Source organism: Amphiprion ocellaris, chromosome 23 (genome assembly GCF_022539595.1).
Source record: "Amphiprion ocellaris isolate individual 3 ecotype Okinawa chromosome 23, ASM2253959v1, whole genome shotgun sequence".
NCBI lineage: Eukaryota > Metazoa > Chordata > Actinopteri > Pomacentridae > Amphiprion > Amphiprion ocellaris.
The window spans coordinates 13841171-13857147 of NC_072788.1; the positions used below are offsets into that span (position 1 = coordinate 13841171).

The window sequence follows — 15977 nt, forward strand, 5'->3', positions numbered from 1 at the left end:
AACATGCTACATATTTTGGAGGGGGCAATTTACAGCTAAAGTCAACTTGTTTGTGCTCTCTAGTGGACAAACTATGTAATGACATCAATAATTCAAACCTGATGTGGAATTTTTGGATTATCAACACGTAACAGATCATTTTAAGTTTGAATAGAAGTCATATTTGTATCAAGACAATGTCGTCCACAAGAAATCAGGCTTTTCTAATCCCTTTTCTCAGCTATCAAAAACATTTATCCTGTTTTCATGACTAATAAATTTAGGTTACAACAGAAAGCTGTTTGGAACATGACTTGTTTGTCGTCCTGTTGGGGTAATATCTGTGTTCCCAGATCTCAGCAACTACACTGTTAAAAATGAAACAAATAATGAACTAAACTTGATGGTTGTGTTGTGTGTAAAGCTAAATGGATGCTGTGTGTGTGTCTGCTTACCTTGTCTGATGCCAGAATCTTGAAGGAGGCCATGACTTGTTCTGCAGTGTCAGTCTCAGCGGTCTCGCGGGTCATGAAGTCGATGAAGGCCTGGAAGGTCACCACGCCTGTGTTGTTGGGGTCCACCAGGGTCATGATGCGAGCAAACTCCACTTCACCCTGTCGGCAAAACGACGTCTCACTTCAACATCATTACTGTACTGTGATTCAACCAGTAAATAAGTATGTTAAATTATTTGGACTTGTCCTTCTACTGATTAATCTTGCTACATCCATTCAAACTGTTGTAAACAAGTGAAGCCTCTCTAAGTGTCAGTTTGTTCTTGTTGGCTCAGTGCACTAACCAGATCGTAACCCATAGAGATGAGACAGGCACGGAAGTCGTCTGGGTCCATCATGCCGTTTCTCTTCTGCAAAGGAGGAAAACAACTGTGCTTTAATTTCTGTAACAGTTTATACATTAAATGATGAGATTACTGAGTCATTGTAATAATGATCATGTTTTATTTCCTTGCTGGTGCTAAAATATGGAGCATTAGCTGAAGTGGTTTTGAAATTTGGATAATGCAAGGGCAAAAAATGCACATGTATGTCAATTAAATTGATTTTGATCTTTAAAAAACAATGATTAGTTTGAGTTTCTTATGGATGTTCATCTTTAAAATAGTAGCTAAACCAACCTAATTTACAACATTAACAATAATTTCTAAGCACAGCAGTAAGAAATTTCTCACCCTGTCGAAGTGGTTGAAGGAGGCCCTGAACTCGTTGAGCTGCTCCTGGCTGATGCCCTTGGCGTCGCGGGTCAGGATCTGGTTCTCCACCTCGTTGATGGTTCTGGCGATGGTTGTGAGCAACTGCTCCCAGCCCACACGGATGTGCTGAGGAAGTGAAGGAGTAGGAAGAGATCAAATAGAGACAACAGACACTAAACAAACACACAAAAGGTGGAGAGTGGAAGGTCAAGTTCACTGCACCTCCATGGTGTAGTTGGTGTGCTTGTTGTCGAAGATGAGAGACTCCTGGCTGAGCTGGTGGTCTCCCTCCAGCTTGTCGATGTTGGATTTGTAGTTGATGATGTTCTGTTCGTACTGCTTCAGGCTGTTCATCTGTTCCTCCAGGGAGCCGGCGATGTCCACAGATACATGGCTGATCTCCTGCAGAGTCAAGAAACAGGGAGGACAATGATAACTTTGAAAAACAAAAGTCAGACATGATGTTTGTTATTGCTGCACCTAATCTCTTCCTTTGTGCTTTACATGCAGTCCTGGTGCTCTTGTTTAATAGCTGTACATATGTAGATAGATCAGCTTATGTGTCCTGCTCATGAGTTTAAAATCTGCTAATTCACTTTAAGCTGATCAATCAAAACTGACATATCTGAGCAGGAACTAAAAGTGTGTTTTAGCCTTTTAAATTCTTAATGCATCTGTTTATCTGTGCAACATTATGGTTTGCAACACAATAATTACAGTGTCTACATATTACAAAAACTCGTAAATCGTGAGTGTTCTACAGGCACTGATGTCTAATCTATAAATTCTACTGTGTTTATTAGGCTGACTGCATGCGTCACTATAAACAAGAAGAGTGAAAGTCTGGTGTAGTGTGACAGTACCACTGTACCTCCATCTTGGTTTGAATCCAGGGTCCGATGATGTTGGCCTGGGCAGCAAACTGGCGCCTCAGCCTCTCATTGGCCTGCTGTCTGGCCACCTCCTCCTGGAGCATTTGGTCTCTGAGGGGCACAAAGTGCTTCACCTGCAGACAATTCAAATTCAGTCACTGACAGCTTTATAGATATTTTACATACAATTTACATTCACCTGAATACTACCAGACTGCTTTAGTAAAATACTCTTTCTTTCAGTGAATTAAGTCATTATAGAAGCCAAATACATTTAGTACAGTTTGCAAAGTATGTATAGTTCTCCAATTTCATAACTGTCACAGGAAAGTCTATTTTTTGAGCAGAGTTGGTCTTATTTGTGTCACTGACATATTGTCCTGAGCAGTTATTTAGATTTCCCCTGAGAGCTCACAGCCTGCGGTGTTCAGTGTCACTCTAAGCTAAATGTACGGTACTATTTCTGACCTGCCGCTGTGCAAGTACTGTACTTATAATTAGCCAGATGACCAAATGCAGTCCACAGCGTTAGGTTGACGTATCCTGTTTACATAATGTCAACTTATTCAGATAAGAAATAATGAACTGATTTTAAAGGTGTTCCTACTATGTTTAATCCATAATCTATAATAATCAATGTGGTATTTCCCATTGCTGCTACTTGACTATAAACCCCACATGATTTTTCTTGGATAAGTTGGATTTGACTCACAGTGTCCCACTTAGTGCTGATGTCCTGGGGGCTGAGGTTGGTGTACGGGTTGATTCCAGACAGCTTGATGCCGTAGGTCTGGGCAATCTTCAGGATCTCGTTGTGGATGCCCATGGTGGCCATGCGCTCCTTATCGGCCTCAGGAAGAGTGGCCTTGAACTGGTCATGAGCTGTGATCAAACTCTGTACAGGAGAACAGAGATGGTGAAGAGCACAGACAGACAAACATGTTTGAGTTTTAACTTACTAGTACTTTAAATACTGTTAACTGTAGGTCTTGTTTAAGTACTGAAGAGTGTGTTTCCATGCAGCTGTATATATAGAAAATGATGCCATAGTCAGGTGTAAGCTCATGAATTTCATGTTGTTTCACAGCCAACTCCTAGGTCATCAGAGCTTCCATCTGCCTGAAAAACACTGATACATTTGCCCTACTCTATCATTCATCTGTATTACTCTATTACTCCTATTAATTTTTTATAAATCCCTGTCAGTTCAAATATTTAGATTCAAAACCTGCACCCATGTGCATTAGTTGTCAGGTAGATAAAAGCATATTACAGGCATTTGGATAAATTAAGTTCTCAGAGTGACCGTGTGTGTCAATGGTCACGCAAATAAAATCCAATTTGACAAAACCTGAGTAGGCACATCTAAAATTAGAGGAATAACTGGATAGAGCTGTTTCTGTTTTCTAAATTGATTGTGATTATTGAATTGGACTGCTTTTATTGTCCATCAAGCACAAGAGCGAGTTTACAGCAGGTGTGAAAATGCAAAAAAAATATATTAATCTAGGGTCTAACATTGATATAATTAGGAATAATTACAAAGAAAGCGTGCAAAAAATTCAGTGCTTGTATTTTAACATGTGGGGGGCACCTGGATCTCTTCAATGCTGTGGACAATGAACATGTCCTGCAGATCCTCCATGGCTCCGTCCATCCAGTTGTTGAAGGGCGCTGCCCTCTTAGCAAACTCCAGGTACAGCTGGTCGATGGTCTCCCACAGCTTCTCCACACGCTGCAGTCACAGAAACACAAACACTGTAATTACCAAAGCAAAGCTGTGGACTCAGTCAGTGGGTGATCTGAAACTAACAAGTGTGAAATGTGTTATTTATACTGTTTAAATCACTAGTTTACAGTCGACCTGTTGAGCAATTTCACAACAAAGAAATAGTGTAATTTGCCAGTTTTGAAGACATTATAAATAGTTCACATTGCAACAATTTTGTTTAAAAAACATTTTTTTTTAGGTTTACCTCCAGAGCGTCCCTCCTCTTCTGGGTGAGGGTGCCCAGGTTGTCCCACTGGTCACAGATGCCCTGGCAGCGGGCATTGACTGAGGCAGCATCATGGTAGTCCAGCTCACTGGAGGAGAGGAAAAAACACCACTATCAGTGATTTATATTCATGAAAAATGTATTTCAATTATGGTCAAATTCCCATCTAATTTTATTAATATTAGAGTGGTTCCTTTACAAAACCAGCTGAGATTGTTTGTAACATTTCTATTTAATCCATTAGCATGAATATTCAGGTAACTTTACAATGTAATCCATTGTAGTTAGTTACTACCTCAGCAATGTAAGGTAAACTTATAGTTAAAATATATTAGGGCAGAAAAAAGTGAAAATGTCAAAGTTCAGGAAACAAACTATTCTGTGCTGTAATCACATTTACCCCAAACCTCTGACACAGACTAAACTGGAATATTAAACGCTTTTTCGCCCTTTCCTGCAACTGAGAGGTCATATGAGAACATTTGGCTATTGAGAACATAATATGTGCTTTTGAAGTACTGAATGATAAATTACTAGTGGCACACATACATATTCAGCTTTATGGTGCCGATCTGCTCATATACTGTATATAACATCAAAGGGATCATCTCAACACTATCTGAAAAGAAGCCCCGAGGAGTGGTGAAGAATATGGAAAGTCTGAGATCAGAGCTTCTGTGCTTTCATGAACATTCCTTTCATCTTTTTATCACTCTCATTAATATGCTTTCCACTCAGCTGTTGCATCTTTTGTTCTTCGCTGCATTCACAGCTTCATCTTCACTAAACATATCTCTCTAATCAAGGCCATTAACCCTCCTGAAACACTCCAGTCTCTCTTTCCCAATCAGCCACTCATCTAGCATAATCTTCATTCTTGATACTTTTTTCTCTGCATCTCCCTGCGACCTTAATGTTACAAATAAGCACATTACTGCTGGATATTTCTACCAATTTATTACCAAATAAGCACCATAAAAACACTTGACTCCAGCCCAAAAGAGGAAAACCTTCTAAAGCTCCAGTTCTGATTTCTTCAGTTTTCCCAACACACTTCCACCTTAAAATAGTCCAGAGTTCCCTTCTGATCCCTGGTCTTACTTCAGCTCCTGGGCGATGGCAGCGATCTGCTCCACTCTGTCCTGGTGAGCAGCGAGGTCGCTCTCGAAGGCCTCATGCTTCCTCATCAGGGCTCTGATCTCCATCAGAGAGGCTGACTCATAATCCTTCTGGGACAGAAGGTCCTCCTTACCTGAAACACACGGATGTTTCATCAACTGTGCAAACATTATAAAACACAATGAAAAGCCAGGACTACGAACTTTTAAATTTATGCAGCTCTTGCTTTAGTTTGGCCTTTGATTTTATGTCTTTCCTCCATTTTTCAGACTTGTCATAGCGTTTTATTGTCCCTATAAATCATTTTATAGTTGTACAGCTCTTATCATTTTATCATGTGATTTATCATCATTAAGGCATGGTACCTTAGATTGTGCAGTCAAAGATAACTGAGGTGAGATGGGGGGCTAACAAGCTACAAAAAGGTAAGAAAAAAAACTAAAACAATGAGCCACATTTAAGTATCTAACAATCTCTGGGTGACATTTTTCTTCTTCACAATATATTTTTAAAATCTTATGTCCTTCTTTGTAACTCTAAGTGACAGACAGGGAACACAAGCAACTAGGAAATTACCTGTGGTCTCATTTCTATTTACTTTTTATACTTTCTGAAACCCAAACAGCTTCTGATCATGTTTTGCTCCTGTTACATTTTTATGTACAGCAATATCAAGTCAATATTAGCAGAGAGAACTCCAACGTATTTTGTGCAGTGTAACAAGGTTATATTTTCATAAATTAAACAACAAAAGTTGATTTTCTTTCACCATTTAGTTCACAAAAATGAAAAAAATTAAATCTAGAATCAACATGTACAACTCTTTTGAAAGTGCCCACATTTATTACACCACTGGCTGAAATTGTTCCACAAACTACAGATATTTCACTACATTTTAAATGTGTTTCCACACTTGTCTCCTATCTGCTCTGTGTAAACACCACCTGTCGTCCAGCCAAAAAGTCTGAGAATTTTTGTCATGAGACTACCAGTTGCAGCTGACTCACTACTGGTTAAGTTTTCTGACAGAATGGCCAATCACATGTGATTAGCTCAAAGACTGTTGGAGATTTATATATCTGACTATTCGTTCCATTTCCGGTTTTTGGCTCTGCTAAATGAAAAACATAACATGCTTTTACATTGTGGAGTCGACAAACCATCCGACTTGCATTTGTTTGGCAACAAAGCAACAGAAAATAAAAACCTGCACATTCCATGCAGATTATGTCTCTTATCTATCAAACCTTTCTTTCGTCCGTACCTCCAGTCCAGGCCTCATGCATGCCACACTTCTGCTTGAACTTCTCGGCCAGGTGGTCCAGTCTCTCCAGGCGGCGGATCTCAGTGAGCAGCCACTCCTCGTAGCCCTTCTCCACCTGCTCCAGACCCTTCCAGGCATTAGCAATATCCTGATGGGGAGGAAGACGTTTTGTTATTACTGCATGCAGAGAACAAGAATATTAATCTGATTACTTTTCACTTGTTTGAGGGAATTAAGCTTTTGAATGCCGACTGCACTCTTCCAAATTAGATTGTGAATAATATCTGCCTTGAGAACATTTTAATATCTGTGGAAATTACACCAGAATTTAAAAACTAATATTGTTACCATTATTAACAAATTAAGACCCTCGAAATGATACTTTTATGCAACTACACTGCAGCAGAAAATGCTTTCTGGTAAAAAGTATTACTGAAATGAACACATAAGTGGTGTTTGGAAAGTATTTTACACGGGATGGAAAACAACACAGGAAACTAACAATAATCCTGCAACTGATGTTAAAGCTTAAAAAGCCACAATGACGCTGTGCAGCAACATAGTGAGCTAAACATCTGTCCTGCTCACCGACACCATCTTGCCCTCGGAGGGCATGAAGGCGGGCCTGTTGCTGAGCCTCAGCTTGGTCTGCAGGGTGTTGAAGTTGATCTCCAGCTGACATTTCTCCTGCACACGGGGCGGCTTGTGGATGCGGCGATAGTCACGGAAATCCTCCAGTTTCTGCTGCATGGCGCGCATGGTCTGCTCTGCCACGCGGTTCTCCAGCCAAGGGATGGTGCGGCGGATCCACTCGAGCAGCTAAACAAACCCGGGAAAGGTGTGGGTTAATTATAAAATGATTTGGAAGCTTTGGCTTTTATGGTGTGTATAAAGTTTTCTTAGATCTTAGTGTTCAATAACTGTTTCGCATGACCTTTCTGCTTAGAGGAATAGTTCTGTGGATGTATGTTCTTCTTGGTTAACCTTTGTCTCAATGGGCTCTGCTGTAAAAAAAAGTCATTGTAGTTGACTTAGGATTTTAGATTGGAAAGATTTTACCTACTCACATATTACTCTGTTTCTTTTACATTTCTTCACCTCATTTTCAAATTACACAAGGACACTGTAGTAATTTTCAACATTTTCTCTGTTGGTTGAATGTTAATGTTCTCTTAAATCTTCTTAATTCCACTTAATGTATGATTCAAGAAAAAGTAAAATAAGTTTGATAACTGAAGCTTAAAAACAGCTTTACAAAGGGCAAGACTTTTTGCTTTTTTCCTAATATTACACCACTATAAATTGAACACTGTGGATCGTTAGGCTACAACTAAGACAAAATTTGAGGTCTAAAGATATAATACTAAGAAAAATAATAATAGTACCACCACTACTACTACTACTACTAATAATAATAATGTTATATATTGCAGCATGCATTTGGCTAAATAATCTAATGAATAAAATAACTGTCAAGAAGATAAGGAAAATTGTCAGTAGTAGATGCATTTTGTTCAACAGTTAACACCTTATTGACAGTAAGAAACAGCCTTGATATGTCCTAATTAAGATCTGAAGCTGCTTTAAATTGCCAAATTATTTGAAGGAACTGTACAGATCAACTGACTGCTACATGTCTGCAGTATAATAATATACTGTCTTAATCTCTGTGTAGGAGTTTGTGAGGTATATTGTTCGCAGCTGCTCTTTTTAAGTTTCTATGAGTGTGAAACTGTGAAAAATCTATTTTTCCTGCAGTGATTTTAGAGCTGTGTCAAGTGAAGTCAGTAGGAGGACCTGAAAGATTTTATTTTTTTTTTTAAAGCAGCAGGTTTAAACTGCAGGAACATTAAAGTGTGGCTGCAGAGGAGGATGTGCAGGACAGACTGAGAGTGGGAGTATTTGATTGCAGCGGTTTCTCACCTCGCTGGCCAGCTTCTCGTACTCCTCCATCAGTTTCTCATTCTCCTGGTTGACGGCCAGCACCTTGCAGATACGGTTGGCAGCTGTCTCAGCCTGAGCAAAGGAGAGTAACAACACTTAATATATGTAAAATACACAACCAACACTCATACAGCTCATGCATCTATCCGTAAAGGTTGCTGTTTTATTCTGTTGACGGTTATACAGTTAGTTATACTGTAAGCATCGAGGTCCAAAGAGTGGGAATAGAACATTTTACAATTAAAACTAAAACAATACCATAATAATAAAACCCTATCACACCTGCTCAGCTCCAGCGAAGGCGTGGTAGAAGCAGGACACGTAGGTCATGATGGCCTTTTCATCAGGTTTGGGTGTGTTCACAATATCTGAGGGTGTAACAAATGATAACGTTCAAATATTACGAACGTCTTTCAAAAAATGATCCCTGATCAGGCAAAGCCCACAGGGAAAGCAAAGTAAAATTGGCATTATAGCACATTTGTCCTTTATTCTTGTCAATTTTATATTCCATTAAGCAGCTTTGTTATGCTGGACGTATATTTAAAATATAAATTGTACTCATATTCTTAATTTAAAATGACATGTTGCTCAGTTGGAAATGAAGTGACTCACTAAAATGACTGATGCTACCATAAAGTAAGGAACATTATGATTTAGGCTTGTACCGATGAGTCATTTTGGGACATTTGCCTAAAAAACAGCCGAATTTCTCAGGTCAGTAACATCAGTGCTTCAATAAATGCTTTTAAAGTGATTTAGAAGCATTTATTTTTTTATGCAGGTGGTTGAATTTTTAAGCAAGAAGGACCTTGTGTCCTTGTACCATCTGGCATCATGTATTTTACTCCAGTGGAAGTTGTCATTATGTGTCAGCATAAAGAGGGACATGGGACAAGGTGCTGCACAGGTTTGTCATTTTCACTGCCATTTCATTTTCATACGGTTTTGTTTGACAACCTCACCTTCAGCATCGAGCATCTTGGGGATGTCAAGGAACTTCTCAGCGACCTCAAAGGCAGTGTTCAGGTTACCAATGGGATCATCCTACAGGCAGAACGTACACTATTAACACTATACCACAAATTTACCTTAGGATACCAATTTGAGATAAATAAGGGACATAGAATCATAATCCAAAATGAAAAAAGGAAACAAAAATGGGATTTGCATGGATTACTGAGGACTCCAAAGAAACCTGTTAATGCAATGTTTCAGTCTTGTAAAGTTTTGGCAGTATTTGGCAAGCAAACAATAAGTGTGCAGATCCTATTTCTGTTTCGTTCCTATATTACATCCAATCTGTAAACACATAGTTCTGGGCACAACAAATATTTTACTTATTATTATTTACGAGTGCTAAACACTCGACAGTGGCAGCTGCCAACTAGTATTGATCACATTTTAAATACCAATAACACTCAACAATAAACTAGTATATAATCTATTAAAAGAGCAAATATATGGTCTATAAGGCCTTGAACTTTGGCAGGCAGGTTATTTAATACTGTATATCCTATTTACCAAATACTTTATATGACACCAAGGCCTGAAAAGTACTAGATTATGATATAGAAAGCCAGTACCTAGAGCAAAATCTGCTTCCAGAAAAATCACTGAATGGTGGAGAAATGGGGTATTTGAGCAATGAACAGTTGCAAGAAGACTGAATCATGATTCAGTATAAAGTCCAAAAACAGACTGGTTAGCACAGAAAAAAGAATAAAGCATGGAAGGACAGGCCACCTTTCTCAGTTTGGAGTAGTCAATGAGGTCAGGTCTGTGTCTGTGGATGAGGGCACACAGGGCCAGGCCATCCTTCCAGCTGAGTCAAGAGAAGAGGAGGCAGAAAAGCAGAGGAGACCACATGAGTGAAAAGGTAAGAAACACAGGAGAAATAGTCAAGTAGAGTAAAGATTTTTATAGAGAGGCGTGATGAGAACGACAGGGAACAGGTAGGTGTCAAAATGTTCAACAGGAGACATGCGATGACAACAAATATTGGAAACAGAAGAGATAAATTTACACAGAACAGAAATATAAGCCCAGTGATTGCAGTTCCCTGTTGATGCCACAGTTCGGCGTTGCAGACTCACCTGATGTGGAAGTTCTGCACATTGACGTTCCTGTAGGGGGCAGTCTTCCTCTGGCACCACAGCAGCAGACCCTCCTTAGCAGAGGTCTCTGGAAAAGTCAAGGGAGGAAGATGGTGAGCATTTGAGACAAGACAATTTATTCAAACATTATTCTTGAATAAGGAAGGGAAGCAGAAATAATGCTGAGGACGGTTGGAGTATCAGAGGGAGGCAGGATGGAAGAGTGATGGAGAAAGGAGACTGTCAAAGCATTAAGAGTGAAGCATCAGACTATTCAAAAGTGGTAACCTCAAAACAGACGCTAACTGTTTAGGATCGAGAACTAGAATAAAATATAAGCCTCAAGCTTGTCTGAATGTTGGTTTAAAGATATAATTTCCTGCACTAGTGGAGGGAATAGATTTTATATGAGGTTAGAACAAGGTCGACTGCAAAAGAAGTGAAGCTACATGACAGCACAAAATATTGAAGAGCAGGAGCAATAAAAGGAGAGTTAAGGAAGACCACTTGAAGGTAAAAGGGGCCAGAGGCGTGTGGAAGGACAGAGCGAACAAGGTCTGAGTCTTTATAAATAAGAATTTATTGTGAGCTGACCTGCTGACAACATGAAGGTTGACTAAAACGACATGAGGTGCAAACACAGTTCAGGGAAACTTGTAGGATGAAGGAGAAGATCAAAGATGATTTATGGCACAAAGGTATGCAATAAATATACGAAAGTAAGTTCTAAGACGATGCAGAGGTTGCTGAGCTGAGATACAGATCACTCATGTGAACTTATGTGGAACTCTGGGTAAATGAGTGTATGAAAACTACTTTTTTCCCACTTTATTAGTGTGCGCGATTGTGATGGACAGTCAAGTGACTTACCCTCAGTCGGCTTAATAGTGTCTGTAAAAAACTGCCTTATTAACTGCTCATTGTCATCCAAACTAACGTCAAAGTTACACAGTATAGTCTGATATTTTGGAAAACGTATTCACTTTTTTGCTAGGAGCTGAGATGCAAAGATTGACTGTCAAATCTGTTGAATATGAAGCTACAGCCTGTTGCTAGTTTGATTAGCATTATGACTAGAAACAAGTGAAAGCAGCTCACTTGGCTTTGTAACAAACACAAAATAAGAGCAATTCAAATACTCAGTAATTGATCTTGACTAATTAATTTGAAAATCTGAAACGTAAAGCTTTCAGAAAGTTGCTATTTTTTGAGGTGTTGTTAGCATGACTATTCTATTGAGCATTGAACAACTTTGAAATAAAAAACATCTTATTTTGTCATTTCTAATGTTAAATTAGTTATTTAGAAGTATGTGTTATTTTATATAACACATATACACACACCTTCTACAGAGATGTCCTGGATGGCGAAGCGCAGGATGATGGTCCAGATCATACCAAGAGTCATCTTCACATTACCGTCAACAATTTCTGCAAAAACACACATAAAACACACGTTAGTTTGTCACAGCAACGGTGAACACAAAGACTAAAAGCCTGCATCTTACTGATGTTTCTTCAAGGTTAGAAGCTCTGTGTTTGCACAAGTTTGTGCCTTTTGAAGCGACTGCTTTTGATACAAATTGAATTAAATGTGGCCTGAAGGCTGAAAATAAATCTTGACAGCAATTAGTGAGGAAAATTGAAGTCACACAAAAATCCACTAACTGCTTTTGAAGTGCTGTGAATGCGTGTTTTCATGAACTCTTATCAGTCTTTACTGAAGATTACTTACCCTGCTTAGTTTATCCAGTTCAACCTAATACATCAGATTTAGAGAGCTAAGAAAACATATCTGAGCATAAGAATATGACTATTAATGTTATTTTCAGTTACTTTTCTCTTACTATAATTGTTCTGTTACTGTAACTGTTATCAGCTACGTAAAGTAACAGCATCTATCTTTGAAGTTTAGTGTCCAATTTGCTACTACTTTTCTGCAATTGTACAAATCTTATTATTAAATGTTTAAAATTGTAATAATGCTGACATATTACACTTATGCATGTAAAATGTCAAAGTTCAAAAAAAATGAAAGTATTGTGATTCACTTACTTAATCAACAATACCTTAAAAGAGAGAAACTTAGAGTAAATCTAAATATTTTAAAATAAATTCTTTGCCTTTGTTTCCACCTGGCCGATGTGTACTTTACTTTCCTGTCATGGCTGAATTCTCCTGATGCTGTGAATTTTAGCCATCTGGTGCTCAAAAGTAGGCTACAGAAATGCAAATACTACACATGTGACCTTGGTATATTAATTAAAAGGGGAATAATAGGTAGCAGAGGGACATGACTAACAGGAGGGGAGTTTTTTTAGTCAAAGCAGGATCCTCACCCTCAGCACCAATGGACACCAGCTTGACCCCCTTGCTGCAGATGAAGTCCAGAGCTTTATTCACGTTGGCGATCTTGTGGAAACGCATCTTGCCTTTGTCGGGTTTGGGCAGCCTCTCGCCTGAAACACAAGAAAAGAGGCACCAGATTATTCATCTACTTGATTATCAGCTAGTGTTTAAGTTAATAAATTCAGTAAAAATGTCTAAAGGTTCTCTCTCCTGCTGATTTTCTCAGTTTTATATCATTCTAAATTGTGCCTCTTTGGGTTCTGGGTTCTAGTTGAACTGCTCAGCTTTTTACACTGGGTCATATTTAGTCTGCAGTACATACAAAGTTTCACTTCAGAGTGCTCGGTTTGTTATTATGGCACTATCAAAGGCACTACTAGGTGTATATTGACTGTGCACGAGCATCAACTGATCAACACGAATCTTTTCTATACAAAGAAAGTGACAAAAAGGAAACAGCAAAGCGTGACCTTCTTTCTAAACTGAACTAAAACTAGATTATTACGGTATATCGTCCAATACGACTCTGTAAACAAACAGCAAATGTGTGTGTATGTGTGTGTGAGATCCACCTGATATGACCTCCAGCAGCAGCATGAGTTTGAGGCCATTTCTGAAATCCTCTTCAATGTTCTCAATCTGTGTCCCGGCCTTCCTCAAGTGGGAGTTACACCAAGCTGTGAAGGTCTGAGGGAGAAACACAGAGGGATATAGAGGTCAGTCAGCCACCTATCCAACTGTATGACATATACATTCACTGAGGCCGAGGGCCATCAAACCATTACTTTACCTGCTACACACAACTACAACAACACCCTTCAACAAATGCACACACATATATGCTCAGCCTGACGTTTCCCTTTTGAGACCAGGGTCAAAAGTGCTTAGCAAGGCCTGAACTGTCCTCTTCAATTTGCGACCTTGCTGTGACTCTGGCTGCTGACGGTGAGCGGGTACAGTCACACTTTGACATTTACGTCAGTTTGACGGCCACTGTTTACTCATCGGTCTTGATCTAGTTGAATCTGACTTCTGGTTCAGAGTATTATTGAGTTACTTTATTCTCCTTTTGGAAGTGCAGCTTGTGGCTGTGGCATTTGTCAAATTACATAAAAATTATATTGCACAGTCTATTATTTTACAAAATTACAATAGGTACTTACTTCAAACACTGCCAGAAGTGTGACATTTGCAAAGTATAGGCTCAGTATAGGCTCAGTAACAACCATTTCTTTTTTACTTAGACATGAGGTGTATCATCAGGTGCAGCAAAAAGAGTCTAAGTCAGGAAAGTACCTGCTCATTTTTGGTCCTATCTGATTGTTGTGTTGAACACTTAGCAAGAGTAGGTGCTTTCGAAAGCCAGATATCTCATTTTGGAAACCAAACTCTTCATTAGGCCATGGTGCTGTGCGCAATAGGCAGAGTGTAGATGGTGATGTAAATGGCTCTCAGCCGCTGAGTGCTTGCTTTTGGTCTGTCTGGAAAACTGCCTAATGGCGCCGGTTGTGCATGTAGGGGACAATTCAACTGGTTCCATCAGGCCATTCAATCAATCACTGAATGGCATTTTGAGAGGCTTTCATAATGTTTAGCTTAAATGTGAAAACAGGACGTGCGTGTGTTCAAACCCAGGAGTGTGCATGTGTGTTAGAGCTTCTAGTATAGAGCCAAAACTTTGCCAGGGTTTGGAGGATGTGGGGGTGTAGAAGCAGAATAAGTACATGAGCTGAATAACTAACTACAGATGAGAGCGTGGGTGGAGTGAGGAGAGAGAGAGACACTGGGATGCAGAGAGAGGGATGTATAAATTAGCAATGAAACAGGGCTTGTGCTCAGTAGGTGAGAACATAAATTTTCCATTAGAACAGAGTGCGTTAGATAATCTAAATATCAAAATGTGTATGTCCTTCAACAGTATGTGGGTGTATGTTTAAACCTTGCCTAACGGCTGAAACCACGTGGGTGGACACAGAAACGAAGCACCAGTGACAAAGTAAAGCCAATGAAAGAAAATCAAGAAAAAGTAACTGGTGTGTCTGACAGAAAGAGAAGAAAGAAGAAAAACCGCACCAGTGGTCAATTTATGTGGTGTCAAAATAATAAGAAAAATAAGTTCCCCGCTGCGAAAATTCACAAGAACGCCCACTCAAGTCGGAACAACAGCTCGGAAAGTTGGTGAAAATTGTGGTACACGACTTGTCAAGTTTTTGACGTCACACATCCCCAAACATGGTAGACCGAAAGTAAATGATTGGTTGATGGTATGAAACTTAGTCTATATCAAATTATTTCTTAGAAGTAAAGCTGACAGCAAGTCAGTAAAGCAATACTTTAGAGTTGTTTAAATGCTCTGAGCAATATAATACAGCCCTTCATCTTTGTGGCATCTCTGTTGGTCCCATATTCTGACTGAAAAGCACATGAACACACCAAAGTTAAAAGATCAACCATCTGACGAGCACAAGAAAGCATGATTGAGTTAAAAAAGAAAGAACTAGAGAGACAGTGCTTTTCTCAAAATCGCAAAAATGAAGCAACTTGCCTTGTTCTCATTTCTCAGCTGTCTTCTGTAAATGTATACTGAATACATTTATTGCTTTCTGAGATTTTAGAGAAAAATGGTTAAATAAAAAGACAGATTAACAGTAATTATTATTGTGCAACCCTACTTGTTTCACACACATTTTCTCTCATTTGCCTTGGGAAGACTTGCAGTTGGTTGAAAATGTCATTAACATAACTAAAGGAAGCGGTGCAGTTTTCTTGCTTTTTTTTCTCTTTTGATGACCACTACATATGCCACTATGACCATGTAAAATGTATTCTATAGAACAGTAAACACACTGGGAAACTAAGAAAAGACAGCAAATAAATAAATGTTGTATTTCATATTGCTGAGACAATCTATCCATGTGAATTTCCACTTCTGAAAAACTTACTTCAATTTCTATTGTATGTTTTGCCGAGGTAAACTTATTTTTTGGTAGATAATTATTAAGCTAAGTCAGTAATACATTTGTTAACTAATTTAGCATTATTCAGTAGGAAGCCACAGAGAAATTCTGTGATGAGTTACAGGAGAGTTATGGTTGCTCTTTTGATTATGTAATCCTGTCTTGCCCTCTTCAGCACAACATTTAAAGGC

General features: G+C 38.9%; 1 protein-coding gene across 1 annotated transcript in view; it reads right to left on the reverse strand.

Annotated features, from left to right (window-relative positions):
- Positions 1-15977, reverse strand: part of actn3b (actinin alpha 3b) — a 36193-nt gene that overhangs the window by 2102 nt on the left and 18114 nt on the right. The window contains exons 2-20 of the mRNA XM_023280404.2: positions 13402-13516; positions 12820-12939; positions 11825-11911; positions 10482-10569; positions 10132-10210; positions 9351-9432; positions 8668-8753; positions 8365-8457; positions 7030-7260; positions 6442-6589; positions 5160-5310; positions 4038-4146; positions 3656-3796; positions 2774-2956; positions 2061-2195; positions 1412-1591; positions 1169-1315; positions 779-844; positions 435-593 (exon numbers count right to left, since the gene is read on the reverse strand). Coding sequence (XP_023136172.1) covers positions 435-593; positions 779-844; positions 1169-1315; positions 1412-1591; positions 2061-2195; positions 2774-2956; positions 3656-3796; positions 4038-4146; positions 5160-5310; positions 6442-6589; positions 7030-7260; positions 8365-8457; positions 8668-8753; positions 9351-9432; positions 10132-10210; positions 10482-10569; positions 11825-11911; positions 12820-12939; positions 13402-13516 — 2400 coding nt within the window. The remainder of the gene's footprint in view (positions 1-434; positions 594-778; positions 845-1168; positions 1316-1411; positions 1592-2060; positions 2196-2773; positions 2957-3655; positions 3797-4037; positions 4147-5159; positions 5311-6441; positions 6590-7029; positions 7261-8364; positions 8458-8667; positions 8754-9350; positions 9433-10131; positions 10211-10481; positions 10570-11824; positions 11912-12819; positions 12940-13401; positions 13517-15977) is intronic.